This window comes from Physella acuta, unplaced genomic scaffold, assembly GCF_028476545.2.
Source record: "Physella acuta isolate Inbredline_101_S28 unplaced genomic scaffold, ASM2847654v3 ptg001819l, whole genome shotgun sequence".
In the NCBI taxonomy this organism is placed as follows: domain Eukaryota; kingdom Metazoa; phylum Mollusca; class Gastropoda; family Physidae; genus Physella; species Physella acuta.
Window position 1 is genome coordinate 46,070 of NW_026733329.1, and position 21,819 is coordinate 67,888.

Consider the following 21,819-nt stretch of genomic DNA (forward strand, 5'->3'; position numbering starts at 1 on the left):
ATTAGTCTGCAACTAGCACTTTATGGAGATATTTTTAGTCCATGATGGTGTTACACAAATTCAATATACAAAGGCCCATCTTCATACTAATGCATCCAAATACACCATGTATTATACAAGGGGTCATCCATAAATGGCGTCACGCTCTTTTGGACGATTTTTACCTCCCCTCCCCTCCGTCACAAAAAGCCAGATCCCCTCCCCTAAAATGACGTCACACCTCAGCCTATATCCCCCTCAAAATGTCTGTTGAATTTTTTCTTAAAACGTCGATACTTTTCCAAAATCTTGTCAGAAATCTGTCAACATAGAGTATTTTGTTCAATTCCTATTGCAATTTATTAAAACCGTTTTCTTAAACGCGAAATGACGGCTAAAGCTCGTTTTCTAACATTGCTTTTTTGTAATGCAAAAGTGTGACGTCACACCATCTGAACCCCCCCCCCCCTCCCCATCATCACACACCGTCACAAAATTACGGACCCCCTGCCCTCTACGAGTGTGACGTCATTTATGGACGACCCCCAAAAGAAAAGTTCACAGTAGGCTACAAAATGTTTTAGAAAGTCAATAAAATTTTAAAAAGACTACACCAAAAAAGAAAAGTAACTTAAACTAAGATTTATTGAGACGTGAATGGTAAGTTCTACTGTAGCTCCTAAATAGGTTATAGAATAATATTTAAGAATTAAATAGAATATAATTTATATGTCCAGGTAAAAGATGAATTATAATTTATACTAGATCTACAAAGAGAAAGAAAATCTGGTCAGCTGAGATCCAATATGGCGGGAAACTTTGTAAATAAAGATTTGTTAAGTGTTTCTCGGGCACAAATAATATGAAATATTAGTCTTTCTAGACTACAAGTCTAGATCTAGATAATAATTAGATATACCAATCTAAAATTATTAGCTTTAGCCTACATTCTACATTTAAAGAATAAAAATGGATGATTCATTCGAATTGGAATATGCCGACGAATTAGAAATTTTAGGTAAGTCAGTAACTGAGGAGTAAGGAGTAAAAGTATCAAGTATTTAGTATAAAGTATAAAGTAGTAAGTCAACAAGACAAGTTGTTCGTTGAAGAGTTGAAGTTACAGTTACATATTACATAGACCTAGTTACATACAATACATTGACTAGTATAATCTAGTCTGGCGCGTTGCTTAGATGGCTGGATTGACCTCTGACCCTGAAACGTCACACGTCGTTTTTAGACGGTTTTTACGTTTATTTTAGGGGTCCCATCCACGACAAATGTAAAAACTGTTAATCTCGCAAATTCTCATCATTATTTTAATGCAGAATGCTAATAAAATGGATAATATGCCTTAGAATGCCAGAAAAAATCGAGAGATTTGTTGTTGTAAATAATGAGAGGATTTCTAGTGGAGCGCTCTCCGTAAAAACTGAATCGCCGCTAAAAACGACCGACCTCCGGGGAAAACGGCCCGACCTCCTCTAAATTAATATATAATTGAGATATTTACCTTGTATATTTACATTATTATTGATTCTGGTTTCCAATATCTTATCCCAAAATGAGGTACCCACGCTGACATTTCTATCCGCTATTTTTAGTATCATGACGTCATTGCTACGCTAGTTGCCAGACTGAAACAACTAGTTTTTGTTTTTTACGGAATGAACTGTTAAGTCTAGTATTTTAATTATAATTCAATTGTAGCATGTGTGGAAAAAGTAAAATTATGGACATTATTATTGTATTAGTAATTTTATTAGTATATTGATTTTTTCTTCACTGTGGGCCGACAGTTGCTGCATTCGTGACTGGTGGTTAACCTCGTCAAAGCTGCGTGGCCTATTCGTTTATATAATCAGTGATGCTCGTTCAGTGGCCTTTTTCATAGCTAGGCCTAATTACGGGCGATTTTTAGACTTAATTGATCGGCCGTTAGCCCTTTTCATTGCTGCGTATTTTTAAAAAAATGCTCGTTCAGCTGCCTTTTTTTTTTGGCGCTAAATAATCTGTTTACGGGCATTTTAAGCGTTTATTTATTTATTTTTTTAAGCTAGACGTAGATCTAGTTAAATTTTTTTTTATACAGCTGGCTGTCTAGCATGCCTGATATGTGAACTTTAAAAAAAATGACCGAACTTTAAAAAAAAATGACCAGAAGTAGGGAAGTATTTGCTTGAAGAAGGGGGGGGGGGGGAAGAGAGAGAAGTGAAGACACCGACCATCTCGTGTACGCGTGTTCATTCTATGACGTGTACTATAGGTCACGGTGACCCCGCGACCGTGGTGGGATTTTTCATCCACAGGATAGTAAACATAAGCAAGCAATCACGCGAGTGACGATGTTTGGAGATTTTATTTTTAAAAAAAAATCACATACGTCATGTTTTCAAGATGAAAAAAAAAATGTAATGTAAAAAAAAAAGGGGGACACTAATACCATGTATGAACCTCAGCTGCCACACTGTTGACTCAATGATTGAGTGTAAAATGTATTTGTATTTATAAACTATCTTAGCAATTACTATCATATTATTTTATGCATATTTATTATTTGAAATAAAAATATTTATTATGGTCATTTGATTTATGCAGGTGTTCATTACTTCATAAAATGGTATGAATAACATGTAGAGTAGAATTTAATAAATAATAAAATAACTAGATCTAGTTTTATTATCAACCAGTTGCTTTTTGTTATTTTCCGGTGAGTAAATAACCTAAGCTGACGCAATTACCATGGCGGGAATTAAAAGCTCGTGGACACAAGTCCACGACGTAATGTTATGCCGGTCGAGGGGATAAAACGCGGTTTTGTCTTTCATTTTCCAATATCGGAAAAATTTCAAATTCTCTCTTTTCTCGTCAACCGAGTAAGCTAGATATTTAAATGTGGTGTCAAATGTTCTCTTAAGGGGTAAGGAAGTTAATGGTGTATTTGAAATAACAGAATATTTTATTTAAAAAAATCCATAATTCAACCTAGTATAATCTTGACTAAGATTTAAAGATACTGACTTAATTTCTTAACAACTTAGTTGACCTGGGTCTGATTGAACCCCAGGGGTTCAGTGAGTCAGTCTCAGTGAGTCAGTCAGTCCCACAGGTGTTCACGGAGTTCAAGACTAGACAATACTAGACTTAACTAGACAGTAAACTTAGACACAACTCCATTATTTTATTCACCATATGTTTCATGATCCGATTTTGTCACTGAACGATAGAAGGTAAAATCTTAGTTTAGCGTCGTAAATTCGGCCAAAACTAGTAATGTGGGAGAGAGTGAATTAATGAATATGTCATTAAATATGAGTATATTTTCGTATATTTTAATAAAATATTATAAATAATTGAATAATAGATCACCATTGATGGTTAAATCAATTTAAATATCCTGAAATTAATTTTTATCAACCCTGTTCGAGATAGTAAATTTGCTATTAAAAACAGCAGCCATCTTAAGAAAATGTTATTGAGAGTAGCTTCCCTTTCATTTCTATTCATATGAAAATGTATTTAAATATGATCGTCTTGTTGTATAGTCCGTATTACAAAGCATTTTTTAAAATGTGAATTTCCTAACAAATAACTTTATTAATTCTAGAAGCATTGTGAGATGCAACTTGTATCCATGTATTAAATCACGTTTTTTCTTACTCAGAGGCGTAGCGACCCTTCCCGGGACAAACTTTTCGATTTGCACCCCCCCCCCCCTCGAGATTTCGATTTGCACCCACCCCCCTCGAGATTTCCATTTGCACCCCCCCCTCAAACTTTCGATTTGCACTCCCCTCAACCTTTCAATTTATTTTTCCAACCCATTTTGGCGCCCCCTAAGGTCGGCGCCCGGGGACATATGTCCCCCCCCCCCGTCCCCCTCGCTACGCTACTGATCTTACTATTACTAAATAGTTGTGAGTTTTTCTTATTGTTTGAATGTTCACTATTTTCATTTCAGATTTTTCTTTTCATCAGTTAGTAATTCTATCGTAACTTAAGACATTTTTTTTTACTTCTCTTTACCTTAATTAAACCCCAACCTCCGTCATATTTTTGTCGTCAATTTCACAACAAGTCATAATGTAAAAAATTACGCTTCACTCTGCCTTATCTAAGATCTCTAACCATAATTTTGACAACATTAAATGTTTGTCATCATTTACATATACAAAGAGACCAAATGTATTATCCACCAGCTTCCCTCGTAAAACATCCTCTAAAACAATGAGCCCGTCCACCCCTTAAGCGCGTGTTGTCATTATGGTCGATCCCAAGTCTCCACCTGCCAGACACATTTTGGTTATCCTTTGTTGTCAAATCGTCTATATCAAGTACACAAGTGAGTGATATGGGGTTGTCCATAAATGATGTCACAATGATGTCACATATGATTTGCTACGGGAGTGAGTGAAGATTTGTGACGTCAACTCAGGCGGCTTTGCAATTTATGACGTGTCGGTCTCATGAAAGGAGGTGAACGGGGAAAAATACCTAGGTGATTGATGGAGAACCTCTATAATGCTTTGTTCAATCAAAATAACGATAAATAAGCATTAGTATACGTATACCTTGCTTAAAACACAAATGTCGCAAGCCTGCTAGTTTAAGACATTCGGCAAAACGTCCGCAACACATTATCCCCGTCAAAAAGGCTTGCCACCAAATGCCTGCCGACGAATAAGCCGTGTCTAATGCGGGGCGTTAGGGATACGGCCATTAGCATGGGCCACGTTAGAGCACCAGTAAGCTATCGCGCTTTGTAAGATGACGTAAATACTTAAATTCAATTTCGCTAAACTGCGCGAAAATTTAGTAATGTTCCATCGTTTGAGGAAATTTATTTTCTTGGACTTAAATTGAAATATGTTGACTGTCTGGTCTGGCTCTTAATTTCCGAATATCACTTTTAATGTATCAAGATTCAGAACTATAATTTACTTTAATATAAGTGTCATCTTATCGTTTATTGTGGTTTTTAAAAAGCGCAGAGCAGCTACAAAATCGGACGGCCATCCTGTTTTCACCAAGCTTCTTTTGGAGCTTAATATGGGTAGTCTAGTTCTATACGGTGTGAGCTTAATACATTTTTAAAGGGCCGAAAGTCTCAAGACAGCAAGCTTGCAGAAATAACTACGTACGTTTAAATGGACGAGTGATAGATGTGTTAGGGGCTGTTTAATGAACACCAACTTATGTAATCAAACTAAACGTCGCGAAAGCGTCAAAAAGGCAGTGCTTATTGTTTTTTTTTCTATAAAATTAGCCTAACGGTCGGCGGTACCGCTACATGACGTCACGTGCGAGCGTTAACTCGGTGACGATGTGCTAAGTGGGGGAATGAAAAAGGTAGGGTTCAAGAAATGCGACTCGGCAAGCTTTTGACATTTCTTGACCTTTCTTAATAGTTCTTTCGTCCCCACTGAGAAAATGGATCACCAATGAATGACGCGTCATACTTCTACAGCTGGTCTTTCTCCCACAACCATCCCGTTTTCACGAGAAAAAAAAACCTGACCAGTCTCCAAAATCACATCGCTGAGTTCTACTCAACCTCTCCCCACCACAAATCACAATTTCTATCTGAAACAATATGTTCATATGTTTGCTCTGTAATAATGCACGCTGTCATTACTATCTTAAGAGCGACGTCATTTATGAGCGATCTAATATTGATTTGCTTACTGCAAATAAAGTGTTAAAAAGTTCGACCTCCCAACAATTGTTGTGGTCTTGGATGCACACTATTAAGTCTGATATGGTCTATTAGTCATTCATGTCAACTATATTTTTAAAAAAAGAAAAATTACTATACAGGGGGTCATCCATAAATGATGTCACGCTTTTTTTGACGATTTTTACCTCCCCCCCCCCCTCCCCTCCGTCAAACGTAGTCACAAAAAGCCAGACCCCCCCCCTAAAATGACGTCACACCTCAGCCTACACCCCCCCCCCCCCCCTCAAAATTGCAGTTGAATTTTTTTTAACAGCTATATTTTTCCAAAATCTTGTCTGAACTCTGTCAAAATAGAGTATTTTAATCAATTGTTATTACAATGTATTAAAACAGTTTTTTAAAACGCAAAATAACGTCCAAAATTCGTTTTGTAACATTGCTTTTTTTAAATGCAAAAGTGTGATGTCGCACCATCTGAACCCCTCCCCCTCACACACAACGTCACAAAATTACGGGCCCCCCTCCCCCCTACGAGTGTGACGTCATTTATGGACGACCCCCGGCATATATTAACCCTTTATCTACTGACGGTACTTATAAGTACCACTTTAATTAAGTGCCTGTATTATTTTTAATTTAATACGAATTTTAAAAATTATTGATGTAATTAATAGTATTATCTCCCCTGAGTCGCAGGTAGTTGGAGGAATCGATGTTTTTTGAAAATTTCTTGTGTGGCGCCATTTTCAATGTATTGCTGTATCGGTAGCTCACAATTGTTCTGTACAGTTCTCACACACGTTCCTGAATTCCCTTTGTTTTAACTTATTTTTCAAGTTTTCAACCCCAATTATTTTTTATTGGCACCTTCAATAGTCATGCAAACGCGTTTAGCTTCCAGTTATACAATTTTAATCAAATTGTCTTTGTATTAGATCGATGTTTGCAAGTGGACTTATAAGTACCGTCAGGGCACACGGTCATTTTTTTTAGGATTTTTAGGAAATGGCAGATTTTCGATATGGAGTGACATAAATATTATTTTGATAATAAATTATCGAAAAGTACTAAATAAATTATATTTACACTTTTATAAGAAGGTTAGCGTATGGTTTACCTAAGAAATATTGTAATTACATGTTGATTTTTAGTAGTAAAAGAATATCAAGAATAAAGGTAGCAGTTGCAGGCTCGTTTACTAGGTTTAGTATACTTCATTTGTTTACCAAAGCCTAGTTCTTCTAGTAAGATTTAATTTGTTAGGTATATTTGCTGCAATAAACTGTCTTGTCTACAATAACTAGCATTTACGTAATGTATACCTGTAGACTAGTAATAGTCCATACTTCTGCATATAGCATAGATCTATATGGTAAATTTTAATCAGTAAACAGAAAACAGTAGGCCACTACGGCTATCCTAACCACATTGAGCTCACTTCTATTGATGAACTTTGCACTGTAGTGTAGACTTGTCATAACATTCTAGTAGGCTACAATTATACTAGATCTAGTATTACTAGTAGTTGTGTACTGAATGACTAGGCTTTTGTTTGTTTATGCGGCTCATTGTAATAGCTATTGGAAGCTTCCAGCAAAAGCATGTTCAGTTCGGCAACCGTTGCTACACCAGAAAGACCACAGACAACTATGTGGGAGCATGACATGTCGGCAACTTTTGCTGTGTTTGAGGTCTAAGATGTGTTCCGATAGAAAATCCAGTAAAAATCGTACTCTAAATATACTTTTGTACGGTATTAAGTTGTGAAAATTACAAAAATGATTGTTATAATGATTGCCATGTTACTAGTTAATACATTGTATCGTTTATTCCTGTTTTGTAAAAAAAAATTTTTTTGGAAAAAATGTCCTACATTCCTGACGGTACTTATAAGTACCAATATCTGTTTGGGCCATTAAAAATTATTTAAACGAAATTTCCTTCGACATATGCTTTGAATGTGCCAAAAGCAATATGATAACACATTGTTTAAGACAAAATTTCATTCAGAACATAATTCCGTAAATAAAGGGTTAAAACAATACAAAACAATCATATTAAACCACAAAATCAACACAAAAGACATGCGAATAGACAATTTATTGTTTTTAAAACATGGCCGCTGCTTGTATTTACTCATTGTTGTCTCGAACGGGGTAGTTTTAAGTTTATTCCAGGATACTTATGACTGGTTTGGTCTTGGATTGTGATTTGGTATTCAATTATCTGTTATATTATGTAAAATATGACATAAATATGGCCAAATGAAAGAAATATTCATTAGTTACCTTCATCGCACATTACTAGCTAAGTTGGAATTTACGACGCTAAACTAAGATTTTACCCGATAGAATTATTACAAGAAGGGTTCAGTGAATTAGTGAATGCGCATATGAAACTTGTGTGGTTCGATACGTCCAAAAAGGTTACCTAACACTGATTGATCCAGATTAGAGAATTAGAATCTAGATCTAGATCTAGAAGATTTAGATTCTAGATCTAAATCTTCTACTAGAGCTATTTCATATTTGATCCTAAATGATAAATCTCAGATCTTTCAAGTAGTAGAGTAGATTCTATACTACTAACTGCAACATAACATTAGCACTACTCCGCCTGTGCTGGTTTTACTCACTGTTAATTCTCATTTTAAGTAAAAAACTTTTATGAATGGTGGAATTTCTACGAAGAGGTAAATTTTCAAGATGGCCGTCATTGTCATAGTTACCAAAAAATTTTACCAATTTTTGTTGTTGTTGTGGAAATGCATATTCGGATGTACCTTTAAAAAGCTGTAGAGAAAAAATTGTTTGCTCTCTAGTATTAAATTTTTTTTTTTTTAAATGGAGCCTACCCCCTTAATCTTTTTATCATTTTTTTTGTTTCCAATTTATTGTTTTGTTTAGGTGATGATGAAGACATAATTGTTCCTTGCCAAGACCCTCCAAAATCAAAGCGATCACTGAAATTTGGTACTCCTAAATCACAGAAGAACAGCTCAAAGACTCAAGAGAACAGTCTCAGTGATCATGATAGTTCACTACTAACAGAACATGCAGTACCGTCTCCTTTACCAAATGTAAATGGTGGGAACAGTACAACACGCAAGAGAGTTCAAAATAACTTTGATTCTTCTGATGATACAGATGGATTTTTAAATGATGATTTTCCTAGTGATGATTTTCCATCTTTGAGTAATAATTATTTTAAAATCCTTTTGTCTATTTTGTTTTGTTACTGTATTGAATTGAACCTGTTAAATTTAATGAATGCATTAGCATTCTGACATATTTTATTGAATTACTAGCATCCTCGAGAAAACGTCCTCGGCTCTATGATTCCAAAAAAAATGAAGATTCCCAAAAGAATGACGATTCCAAAAAGGATAACGGAAAACAATTGGACTCAGTTACTGCAGATGCCATCAGATTTATTGAGAAGTACAGGAGAGATAAGGTGGTGCAATCACTTCAAAGTACTCAGTCAAACTCTAGGCTGAATGATGGTAAAAAATAATTACCTATTAAATTTGATTATTCAAATTATATGTATCATTAATACTATACATTTCATGTTTGTTGCTTAATTAGCTGTAGTGCTGTAGCTTTTGATTCTTTCTTTAGGGAGCTAGCTGTCAGGGGTTTCATTATTATTTTTTCTTGGTAAAAATAAAAAAGAAACAAAACTGTTGAATATACTAAATGTGGTAAATCATATTTGTATTTAAAATATCACACAATCATATCGGATAAAGCCAGGGTTATTAGAAGAAATTGATAATTTATATTATTTAGAGATAAACCAAATGCATGCATTAAGAATTATTACTCTGGGATTAAAAGTGTTTGGTATAAACTCCAGGCAATAAATGGTTTAATTTTGTTGTATCTAACAGCAAAAAAGTAAAACGAAATGTTAATTACTGTCTTCATGCTTGGTCTTGCTGCCATGCTTTTGCTTCTAATATATATTCTAATAAAGCACTCAGCTTCAAATGTATCTCTGTACAGGTGAGGATATGGAACGCCCTCGAGTTCACAAACGCATTCCCAAATGTGATTTCATCAGTGCCCTCGGTTATGATGGAGAAAGAGTCTACATGAAACTCTGGAATGAAGATGTAATGGAGGCTGAGGTAGGATGGGTTGCAATATTTGCTTTACAACAGTATGTATGAGCACTTTATGGTTGATGTGTGTGTGTAAATTAAAATTTGTTCTTAAAACAGTATGTTTGAGCACTTTAGGGTTGTTGATGTGTGTGTGCAAATTAAAATTTGTTCTTAAAATATCGAGGAAGTTTTACATTGGTTTCCTCAGTATTCATGTCTTGGTAGTGATGCTCGTGCTTCAGGGCTTTTGACTACACCTGTTTGTGTTATGAAAGAGATCCTGGAAAACGAGGTAATTTTAAAATATTTTGTTTCTTTTTGCTCTAGAATAAGTATTTAAAACTTTGCTCTCAAATCTTTGTAAAATTTTTAATTGCAACACTCATTTATATTTATATTTTTACAGAACTCAAGAAAACTAATGTCAGAATCAGAAGCACTGCATGATAAAATTTCTAGGTAAAGTGAACTAAATTAGTATTAAGTGTTTGTTTTACCTATTGTTCAAAATTAGTTGGAGGTTCTTATTTTGGAAGAATATGGTTTATCAATTGTGATTTGTACTGGAATCCAACGTAAATGTTGAAGTGAGGTTGTTCAAAGTATCTCTAAGCAGTGACTCTTTTTTTAAGAGGTAACTGTTTTACAACCATTAGGTGGAAAGGCTTTTGTAAATTCATTTACTGTGTAATCATTATTTAAATTCAACAGTAACAATCTAGTAAAATATCTTTTTAACTGTTAAAATTGCTAAATATGTTTTTCCTGTTTTATTATAATAGTGTTAATAGTTTACTATTAAAAACATTTAAATCAACAAAAGGCTTGTGAGCGATGATACTGATATGGACAGTGAAAATAATACAGAGAAAATAAAAGACAGTGATGCTAGTCATTCAGTCATCTGCAGTGACAACAAAACAGTGGACAAGCTGACAGAGGATTTAAAATCTTTATGGGTTGAAAAATATGCCCCGAAAACATACACAGAACTCCTTAGTGAGGAAGTAAGTTATTATTTTAGTACTAATTGCTGATTAACTATGTAATATTATTTATTTTTTTCCAAATTTTGAATGCTATATTATGCAGTCTTTAGTATTCGATTTTGTTTTTACTAAAATATTATTATTTTAAAAAAAAAAAAGGGCCTATGTGAAAAAGGCCTTCGTACCTACTGTTGTTATCGTTAAAGAATAAATTGAAATTGTTTTACTGGAAATTTTTGGTTTAACAAGATTTAAACTGCGTTTCAGTCTATTAATTATAAGAAACCTATTTCCAGTCTATTAACAGAAGCCTCTTGCACTGGCTCAAGTTGTGGGACTATGTTGTGTTTGGCAAGGACATCCCTAAACCAACTAAAAAACAAAACAATTGGAAGAAGGAGAAAGAAAAAAATCCTAAATTTAAAAAAGCATTTCAGTCTGAAGTAGCTGAACAGTTGGATAAACACAATAGACCCGAACAGAAGGCATGTAATTGTTTAGAGAACCATATTTAAACTATCAGTCATTTCTACTGCATTGCCTTGAACTAAAAGTTATTTATTGTTGGACGTTTTAAAAATTTTCTTAAGTTATTAAAGTCTTTTCATTTAGTTTATTATTTAGAACTATATTGATACTTTCTTAACTACAAGCATTTGGTCTGTTATTATTCTAAAAAATAAAAAAGTTTTATGTTCTTAACTATAGCATGGTTGTGCTGGAATTAAACAAATAGTTCTGTGAATCTAGATTCAAATCTTTGGTTTTTGGTAAATCCAAAAATTTGGTTTAATAATGTAAATTTAGTTATACTCATGTAATTTGTCATTAGATTGCCTTGCTCTGTGGACCACCTGGCCTGGGAAAGACAACTCTTGCTCATATAGTTGCTACACATGCTGGTTATAATGTTGTAGAAATGAATGCCAGGTAAGCCGTTCAGATGATCATAATTTGTGTCTATTTTATTTTAAAAGTTGTAGAAGTTTTTATGTTAAGTGAGGTATATTATCTGGCTAGTTATGTCTGAAACCATTTTAATTTTTATTTCAAAAACTCAGTGACGATCGAAGTGTTGAAATTTTCAAAAATAAAATTGAATCAGCCACTCAGATGAAATCTGTAATGGAAGCTGACCCTCGCCCCAACTGCCTGATAATTGATGAAATTGATGGAGCTCCAGGGGTAGGTCAGAATTTTTATTTTAAAATGAAAACATTTTAATTTCAAAAAGTTTGAATTAATTTTATTTTTATTTATTTTATATTTCTACCACTTTGTAAATGAAAATGTCTCTTTAGTAAGTCAGTTTTGATCAAAATTCTCTCATGCAGCCAGCAATCAATGTATTATTGAACACGATAAAAATGTCAGAAATTGAAGCAGACAATAATAAAAAGAAAAAGAAACCAGGCCAAATCTTACTTCGTCCAATTATCTGTGTTTGCAATGACCAGTAAGTACTGATTGCCTTTTGTACTTAAATAAAATGTAGATTGAAATTTTATAAATGTCTTAGGTTTAAATAAAATAAATTTTTAAAAATCTTTTATTGTTATTTTTTAAAAATGTTCTAATTAAATATCAGATATGTACCAGCACTTAGACAACTGAGGCAGATGGCGCTTATACTGAACTTTCCACACACTGAATCCAGCAGGCTGGCTAGCAGACTACATCAGGTCATACATCTATTATTTACTATGATGAAATATCAAAATTTTAGTAAATCTTTGTAGAGTGTCAGTTTATAATAAAATGTTTTGTGACTGAAATGTTTCAGGTTGTTAAAGCAGAAACATTGAAGGCTGATCTCAATGCTCTTTTGGCACTATGTGAAAGGACAGACAATGACATCAGATCATGTCTCAATACCTTGCAGGTAATCAGAGTTACTGTCCTTTGTTTTGGGTGTAGTACATTTTAAATGGTTACTGTAAATACACCAAATGCTTTTCAGTCATATATTTTATCTGACTTGAATAACATAACTACAGTAGTTTTTATGCATGTAGCCCATACTGTAAAAAAAAAGTGCTAATATTTTAAATAGCAAGAATGTATTTTTAAAAATCAAATAAAACGAATTGATATACAAGCATTAGATAAGATGGAAACTTAATTGTATTCCCAAACTTAAAACTAATTTCCAATCAGATATTTCTCTTTTATAAATTAAAAAATAAAACAGTGACTACTCCATTTTTGTCTGTTTAGTTTGTCAAACAAAAACAGAAAGAGTTGACTCTGCGGGATGTTCAGACTATGAGTGTTGGACAGAAAGATACTCAGAAAAGTTTGTTTACAGTGTGGCATGATGTATTCACAATGCAAAGAGTGAAAAAGTATGTATTTTCTATAGATGTTACATCTTATTATAAATTGGCTTAGTCCTTGTATATTTTGGCTTTCTAAATTAGCAAATGCTAAACACATGAAATTAAGTTGTTCCAATGCAGTGTGTTTTGTTAAAGAACTTATCGTAATTTACAATAATACATGATGTATTAAAGTTAGTATTTTTAGTATTTAATCTTTTTTTTTATTAATATACAAATATACAATTGATTATGTAATTTATTTTGTGGATGTTAGATACTTATACAAATATGCAACTTGTGTATAGTACCCACAGGGTTTAGACTACTAGACATTAAAGTTAGGCTGAGTAAATCTTTGATAAAACTAATATAAGAAAGCCTAATTTGAAAACTCATTTAATGTTATGATAGTTTAGGTAATTTCTGTTGGTTTTGATTGGCATTGTTTGTTTTATTTCAGAAATAATTTTGTGAGCATTCATGACTTAACTGAAGGAAAGCAGGATGCTTTACACTCTAATACAATATCTCCATCTTCAAGGTGTGCAATTTAAATTTTCATATTGACTAATTCTAATTATCCAAAATAAACTAGTGCTTTTTCTTTAGTAATGAAGTCCGATTTATATTTACTATCTCCTTAAACTTTTTTTTGCTTAGGAATCTGAGCATTTTGAATTTCAGAGAATCCTGAATTTGATTTCTTATTTAAAATTGTATCCTATTTTAAAAAAATCTAAAGTTTGAAAGATCTTCTGTAGAAATACAATTATTTCTTAATTGCATACATTTTTGTGTTTGAATTTCCTTTTTTGTTTTATTTTGAACAGATTTGAACACATTTTAAACATCAGCCAAAGTGCTGGAGAGTATGATAGAATTTTGCAAGGGTTACATGAAAATTATTTGGAAGCAAAATCCAAAGATCCACATCTCACAGGGGTGAGTTGTTTAGAGATTAAAGATACTTTGTGACTATGATTCTGTGAACTTTTCAGATCTTTGAACAATATAGATATATTGATAAGATTTTGCTTTTATTTCAATATTTGGAGTAAGAATATAGCTGTTATTTAAAAGCTGCAGAAGTCTCCATGAGGTAGAAAAAACACATGAATTATTTATTTATAAATCTATATAATTGTGTTTGATTTCAAATATCACAATATAATTAATTATTTTTTCTATTGCAGCTCAACTTGTCTAATGAGTGGATTTGTTACGCAGATCTCACAAACCAGTATATTGCCAAAAGTCAGGACTATTCTGTTATGAAATATTCTACTTTTCTGCCGATTGTTTTTCATTTTCTCTACGCGTCATTCAGTCCTTTCCGTGTGCAGTTCCCACACAGTCAAACAGATGTGAGTTGCTTTTGTTTTAATTTGTCAAATTTATTTTCTATTATTAAATAGATTTTTTTTTTGTTTTTTTTTTTTTGTTAGCATTTATTTTTTACATTTCCTCGGATTTTTATACATTTTATTATAATTTAATATCTTTTTACTAGTTTATTTACATTCATATTTTTGTATTGTAATTATATTCTTTACCTGTATATGTGATAATACTGAAAGCAAATACTCAAATTCTCAAATTTCTGTCATTTTTACCAGGCAAACCAAAAGTTAATAAAAATCAACAATTTGCTGACGACAATGGTTACAGATATGTCTCCTATGGTCCGCAAGTTTAATAATACCAGAACCATTGTTCTTGATTTGTTGTCTCCCTTACTTGAAATTCTTCAACCAACCCTTAGACCAGTAAGTGATTAATAAATTTGTTTCAATGACCAAATTAATTAGATCAGGGTTTTTAGTTATATTATTTTGATACTTATTCATTTTAATTTCAGGTGAATACTCAGCTATATAGCACAAGAGAAAAAGAAGAGCTCTCTAATGTTGTGAAAATCATGATAGCCTACAACCTGACATATCATCAGGAAAAGTCACCTGATGGACAGTATGTTTATGCCTTGGATCCGTGAGTTGCAATTTTATTTTTAAAATGCTCCATTATATATCTTCCTTTTAAAGTTATTTTTTAAACTGAAAAAAATAAGCCAAATTTACCAATTCACTACTCAAACCCAAGGATTCTAAATATTAGATCTAAAAGAATGTCTCAATACCATGTCTCAATACCATGTCCCAATATCATGTCACAGTACCATGTCACAGTACCATGTCACAACATCATGTCACAATATCATGTCACAATATCCTGTCTCAATATCTCTCTAGAAACTTGGAAGATGTTGCCAGGCTCCCAGGTCTTAAACAGAAAAAGCAGTTGACTTATGCAGCCAAGCAAATGATTGCTAGAGAGGTAAAGAATATTTTTGGTGTTATATAAATATTTTAAGTACAATTAACTTAGGATTTTTCCATGTATTCTGTTTTCTTGTTTACAGATTGAACTAGAAAAAATGAGACGCACTGAATCTAAGCACATGTAAGTTTGATAATTCAATATTTTGGTTAATCATTTTTTCTAGTAAATAAGTATCAAGCAAACATTAATATCAAACATAAGAACTATTATCCTGCCATTTATAGTTCTGCAAATTTACAAAAACCATATCTTATTTAATCATACAATTAATATTGTAAACAAAGTTGAAAAAAAAGTGGGAAATCGAAAATTTTCTATTACCTTGTTTATCCTGTTGAAATAATTATTTGTGGAAATTTAGGAATACACAATATTTATGAAAGAAGTATGAGAAATTTTCATTATAAAGCTTATTAATATAACTCTTAGTTAAGCAAAGATTTCATAAAAACTGAAGCTTATTACATACAAATCTCTTCAAATTTTTTTTATTAACAGCCCAGTTTCTAATAAAGAAGTGAAAGAAAAAGATGTGGTCAAGTCAGCATCCCCATCAGTGCCTAACCATCTCCAAAAACTGGAGGCTAAAAGCTTACGATCAGAAAAGGTTTGTTGTGCCATTCTCACACAACAATTAGGAACACAAGTTGTACCTTATTCCAATATGTTTCCTTTCCTCCTGGTTGTGTTGGAGTATCTAGTTCACATTTTTTATTTCGGGGGGGGGGGGGGGGGGGTTAAGAACAGTAAAAACCACATTATCCTGTCAATTTTTAAGAATGTTTTAGGTCAGAACCATTGAAATGTAAAATTCATGTATGATCAATAAAGCAGATGAAGTTACCTAGAGTTAACCTTTTCTGTGATCACATCACATGAAGTCCTAATGAGGTAACTTGAGTCAGGTACCCATCAGGACTGGGTGGACTTAAAAAAGTCTAATAAACATCCTCGATAATGTAATGCTCAGCTCAGTAGCTCTAGCACTGCACCTAGCCTGGTCTAATTCCTCCAGCCAAACCAAGATTATATCTGTTATCTCAGATTTTTATCTCTGTTTCTGATTAGATGTCCATATCTATGAACTAATTTCTTAAATAAACTAGTAATAGTTTAATAAAAACATCTCGCGATGAGGTAGACTTAAATTAAACCTGATTGGCAAATACGGTATAGATTTTGTATTCTTGTAAATTAAATGTATTATTTATGATTTATTCCATTTTGTATTCTCAGCCAAGCTACAATTTTTTTGGGAATTTTGTAAAAACAAAAAGGGAGAAGCCAGTGTCAAAAGACGTTGTTGAGGTGAAAGATGGTAAGTAATCTCAACATATGTGCTAATATTCATATTTTCAAATCTTCTTTGGGGGGTTTTATATTCAGGTCAACCGACTTGTAGTTTTCTTTTATTATTTTTGATACTTTAGATACGACATTATGATTTTTTGCCTTCTTTAATGATCAAAATCATCATCAGTGTAATATCAGAGTTTTTTTTTTTTCAAATAGTTTCCTAATTGACATTCAGTATTCAGCTAATTAGCATGCGACTTCCCTAGCAAACACACCCACTAGCAAACACACCCACTCTTATGTCACAGTGGGCTGGAATTGTTAGGTCTACTGTGTCAACTTACTGTAAGCTGTGGCTAATAAAGATGGTTATTTTTAATATTCATTGTGAAACTAATATCACATGACAATCTATTGACCAATTAAACCTAGGCTTGTTCTCATAAAAATAGAGGGTTGCAGTAAAAAAATAATTGAAAGCATAGTGTTTTTTAGATTTATCATTTGGTAAAAATGAAGTATTACTTTCCTAAAATTAGGTGTATTTTTTTTTTACATAGTCTACTAGACTAATTGCAGTTTGTTCATTAAAAAAAAATAAAGTGATATAGCTGATTATTATCGAAAAAATATGCTTTTACAGAAAAATGTTTTTTGGTGTAGGCAACCCTGTATAATAGGTCTTAATGATGGTCCATTCAGTGTTTATGATTATATGCCACATGTTGAAGGTTTATTTTGGGATCTAATACACATCATATTGAAATTTTTATTTAAATCTTTTTTAAATAAAAAAATATTCTTAGCAAATTCTACCCTTAACTTCTCTCACCTCAGATAAAAGCAAGAAAGATCTTTTGGACACTGTCATTTGGTTTCACTTCAAAGAAGGATTTTCTAATGCTGTCAGGCGGAGCGTTAAAGTTCAAGATTTGTTATAATATTTATTGTCGACAAATAGAATTTGTTTTCTGTATTTTGAATGTATTGTTTGGATACAAGGCACAAAGTTGGGAACATGTTCCACCTGTTCATACACCTCTTGTGTTTGTTGCTGTGATTTATGCATTTCATTTTTATGTAATTGTTAAAACTTGATATGTATGTCTGACATAAAATATTATTTACCAATACAGAAGTATTGATTTCAAGTACTTTTTGTTTGTTATTTTACACCATTCAGTTATAACATGTGGACAAGCTAATATATTTATTTGCCTTTATTGTTGCAAGTAATTGCTATAAATTTAAAATTTAATTAAAGTGATGTAATTTAATTAATTAAAAAACAAATTAAAAAGTAGTCAATTTGTTAAACAAAAATACCTCGTCCATATCATCTTAAGACTTTAGACACTAACCACTAAAAATTTGCAAACACCTGATTCAGCCAAAAGATACTAAAAAAACTATTTTGCACTATAGCCAAGTATAGTTAAAACGGGTGATTCTTAGTTTCTTATATTAATAGAAATTCTACTTCATTTTTGTTGTTGTTCATTCATTACGACCTGAATAGTTTTTTTTTTCGTTTTTTTAATCGTTTTGATAAATTTTTAATGCTTTTGTTGTTTCCTTTTATTCTTCCTTTCACACAGTTCATTCCAGCAGGGAGCTTAATGGTTCCAGGTTAATTCACACATAAAATTTACGTTGCATACAACTACATATTATTTATTTCTTTGCATCTCTGGTGATTCTGATTTAAGTGCCAAACGTAATACATATTCATATATATTTATTTCTTAATTCACATTTGCATTAAGTGATACAGTAAGATAATATACAGTTCATTGCTTCTCGCCTTCGGTAGTTCTTAGTCGTGCTTATTGCAAGTATTGCAAATTAGTCCTCTGTATTGGGTTGTGGTTATTCTTCGTTTGTAGTTGTATCTACGTTGATATGGAGTATTGAATGAAAATCAGTAATGTCACTAGTTAGTAGTTTTGTTTTGGGGTTGTTGGTTTCCTGGTGAAGAAGATGCAAATCCTGTGGTTTTTGGGGTTTCATGGATTCTTGTTGTCTTGTATTTGGAGATGGATCTGGTCGTTGGTAAAAGAACTGGAATTCGTTGGGAGATATCTTAGTTCTAGAGTATCGTGTTTGGTGATAGATATCAAAGTTTGGCTGTGGTCTTGTGGTGACCTTTGAATCTTTGTTGATTAGTTGTGGAGTGTGAAAAGGATGAGGTGGCAATTAAAAGCTCATTTTAGATGCAGTTTTGCATTATAAATATAAAACTATGGGGGGGGGGGCAAATTGAAAGTTTGTCCCCGGGCGCCGAGAAGGGTCGCTACGCCTCTGTGATGTGGTGACGTAGTTTGAATGTAGGATGGTCTTTGGTAATCGCGGGTCTAGTGGAGAGTATCGAGTAGTTGATTCGGACGTATTTGAACATTGTTTTAATGGTATCGAAAAAGAATGTATCGGGTTGGTGGTATCAATTTGATGTTATTGTTTAGTTGAGGTGTTATTTGAGAGAAATGATGCGTTGAGTAGTCGAGAGTTGATCTATCGAGAGTTATAAGCATTGAGTTTATTTTAGTCTAGATTATCTGTTTATTTTTTTTTTAATTTTTTTTTTATGTAAGTATTCGATTATGTACAGCTGTACAATCCTTCGGTTTCACTGAAATTGTGTAGGCGATGTTGATGTTCCTGTTCGTGTCAAGGACAAATGGGGCAGACGACGTAGGGTTCATCTGCTTCAGAGATCTCGGCATATGAAGAGTTAGTGTGGTCAACACTATGCCCGGCCGCCTTTGTTTCCTTAACGTAAGTCAGGTACCCGTCGGAATGGGTGGACTCTGGGACGTTGCACTAATTTTGAACTCTAGCTCAGGGGTCGGCAACCTTTTGAAGCGGAAGAGCCAAAAGTTACAATTTTCAAAATTTCCCTGGTTTTAAAGAGCCACTAACATTTTTTTTTATTTAAAATATTTTATTTTTTATTAAGATTATTAGTATTTGTTAAAGGAGCTGGAGAGCCGCATCTTGATATCAAAAGAGCCGCATGCGGCTCGCGAGCCGCAGGTTGCCGACCCCTGCTCTAGCTCATAGCTCTCTACCACTGGATAGCAGCTTCCCATTGACTTCTTTTTTAAATAGAAAAATGTCTAGATCCTATGATGTCGTTAATAACAAAACATTTAAAAAAATACCATAACCTTTATTATCAAACTGTAATGAAAAGAAAACTATTGTGTATAGTTTTCATTTCTAGCTTTGCTTTAATTTGTTTTAATAAATTATTCTCATTTTCACAATAAACATACATAGCTTTTAAATTACTTATGTTATTGAAATAATACACTAATTGACTGACTACATTTTGCTTTTGTGTAATTTCAAATTCCAATTTATTGATTTCAGCAGTGCAATTTTGAGTAGCATCCCTTGGGCACCACATGCGTATTATCTCAACGACAAAATCGTCTCTCCCAGTGCAGGCGCCAGGTTATTTAGCGCCCAATGCAAAACATATTAAACGCCCCCTCTCACACAAATTAATTGCTAAAACATATGTATAAGAAAACAATTAATTAAAACTGACAAATTAATTTATTATCAATTGCATGCACATCATACGTAGACATCCAAATAAAATTTTACTTGCCGCCTTCGTCTCAAAAGTTTGTACCAATTCCTTCAATTCCAGTTTGCAAGCGTAATCACATTTTATTGAAATTGTTGCTAAGTCCACAAGTCTACTTTATACTTTACGTCAGCTTACGACATAGCCCCCCCCCCCCCTTAGAAAGTTTTAAGTTTTCCCCCCTCCCCCCTCCCGGGAGAAAAAAAAAAGTCTGAAAAACAAAAACACTGAAAAAAAAAAAGTTCTTGTATTGTTGGATTCTCTGCAGTCCTCCCAAGGTGAGGTTCCAAAACGGAACCTACCTCTTTTAAGGTTGACTGTCTTTAGTTATAAAAAGTCTATATTGTGTGATTATGTAACGTTTTTTTGTTTTTGAAAAATAAAAGGTTATAAATGTTATAGATTACAGGCTAAAATTTTTATATATGAATCCGTTAGGAGAGGGTGAAAAATATGAAAAGACAATTAATTAGATGTTTAATTTATGACTAAGACTGTACATCTACTTATAGGACATCATTAAAACACATCTATTTATAGGACATCATTAAAACACATCTACTTATAGGACATCATTAAAACACATCTACTTATAGGACATCATTAAAACACATCTACTTATAGGACATCATTAAAACACAACTACTTATAGGACATCATTAAAACACATCTACTTATAGGACATCATTAAAACACATCTACTTATAGGACATCATTAAAACACAACTACTTATAGGACATCATTAAAACACATCTACTTATAGGACATCATTAAAACATTCTACTTATAGGACATCATTAAACAACATCTACTTATAGAACATCATTAAAACACATCTACTTATAGGACATCATTTAAAACACATCTACTTGTAGGACATCATTAAAACACACCTACTTATAGGACATCATTAAAACACATCTACTTATAGGACATCATTAAAACACATCTACTTATAGGACAGGACATCATTAAACAACATCTACTTATAGGACATCATTAAAACACATCTACTTAAAGGACATCATTAAAACACATTTACTTATAGGACATCATTAAAACACATCTACTTTTAGGACATCATTAAAACATGTATAGTTATAGGACAGGACATCATTAAATCTACTTATAGGACATTACGAAACGGGAAATCTCGAATGTTTACTTGAGTATCAGCCACAACATATTAAACGACGGATTAGCGAGCTATATAAAGTACGTCTCTATTGTAACGACGTGGGATTTAACATTGTCCAGAATACGGGGGGGGGGGGGGGGGGAGATCACGTGATATTGATGACGTAGTACAAAAGTACTGGCCTTTGCTTGCTAAATTTGATATATAAGTTTAATTTATATAACATGTCACAAAGCTCTAGAAAGTGGTCAATATGTATACAGATAAGCATGTCTGTATTATATACAAATGTTAAGAAAAACAAGGATTAGCTGTTTAAAAAAAAATTAGAAGTGTATTTGGGCGTGGGGGTCAGGGAGGCGGGAGTGG

The 21,819-nt window shown here is 32.9% G+C and overlaps 1 protein-coding gene across 1 annotated transcript; it reads left to right on the plus strand.

The window, feature by feature from the left end:
• Window positions 1-779: 779 nt before the first annotated feature.
• Window positions 780-17,867, plus strand: LOC131930680 (chromosome transmission fidelity protein 18 homolog). The gene is made up of 24 exons (XM_059287264.1): window positions 780-997; window positions 8,566-8,853; window positions 8,967-9,164; window positions 9,670-9,794; window positions 9,979-10,062; window positions 10,177-10,229; window positions 10,594-10,777; window positions 11,056-11,244; window positions 11,592-11,689; window positions 11,821-11,944; window positions 12,094-12,215; window positions 12,348-12,441; window positions 12,543-12,641; window positions 12,977-13,104; window positions 13,541-13,621; window positions 13,911-14,022; window positions 14,274-14,444; window positions 14,697-14,846; window positions 14,939-15,069; window positions 15,330-15,414; window positions 15,500-15,540; window positions 15,919-16,027; window positions 16,657-16,738; window positions 17,554-17,867. The coding sequence occupies exons 1-24, from the start codon at window positions 949-951 to the stop codon at window positions 17,655-17,657; spliced, it is 2,901 nt and encodes a 966-aa protein (XP_059143247.1). The 5' UTR covers window positions 780-948; the 3' UTR covers window positions 17,658-17,867.
• Window positions 17,868-21,819: the final 3,952 nt, after the last annotated feature.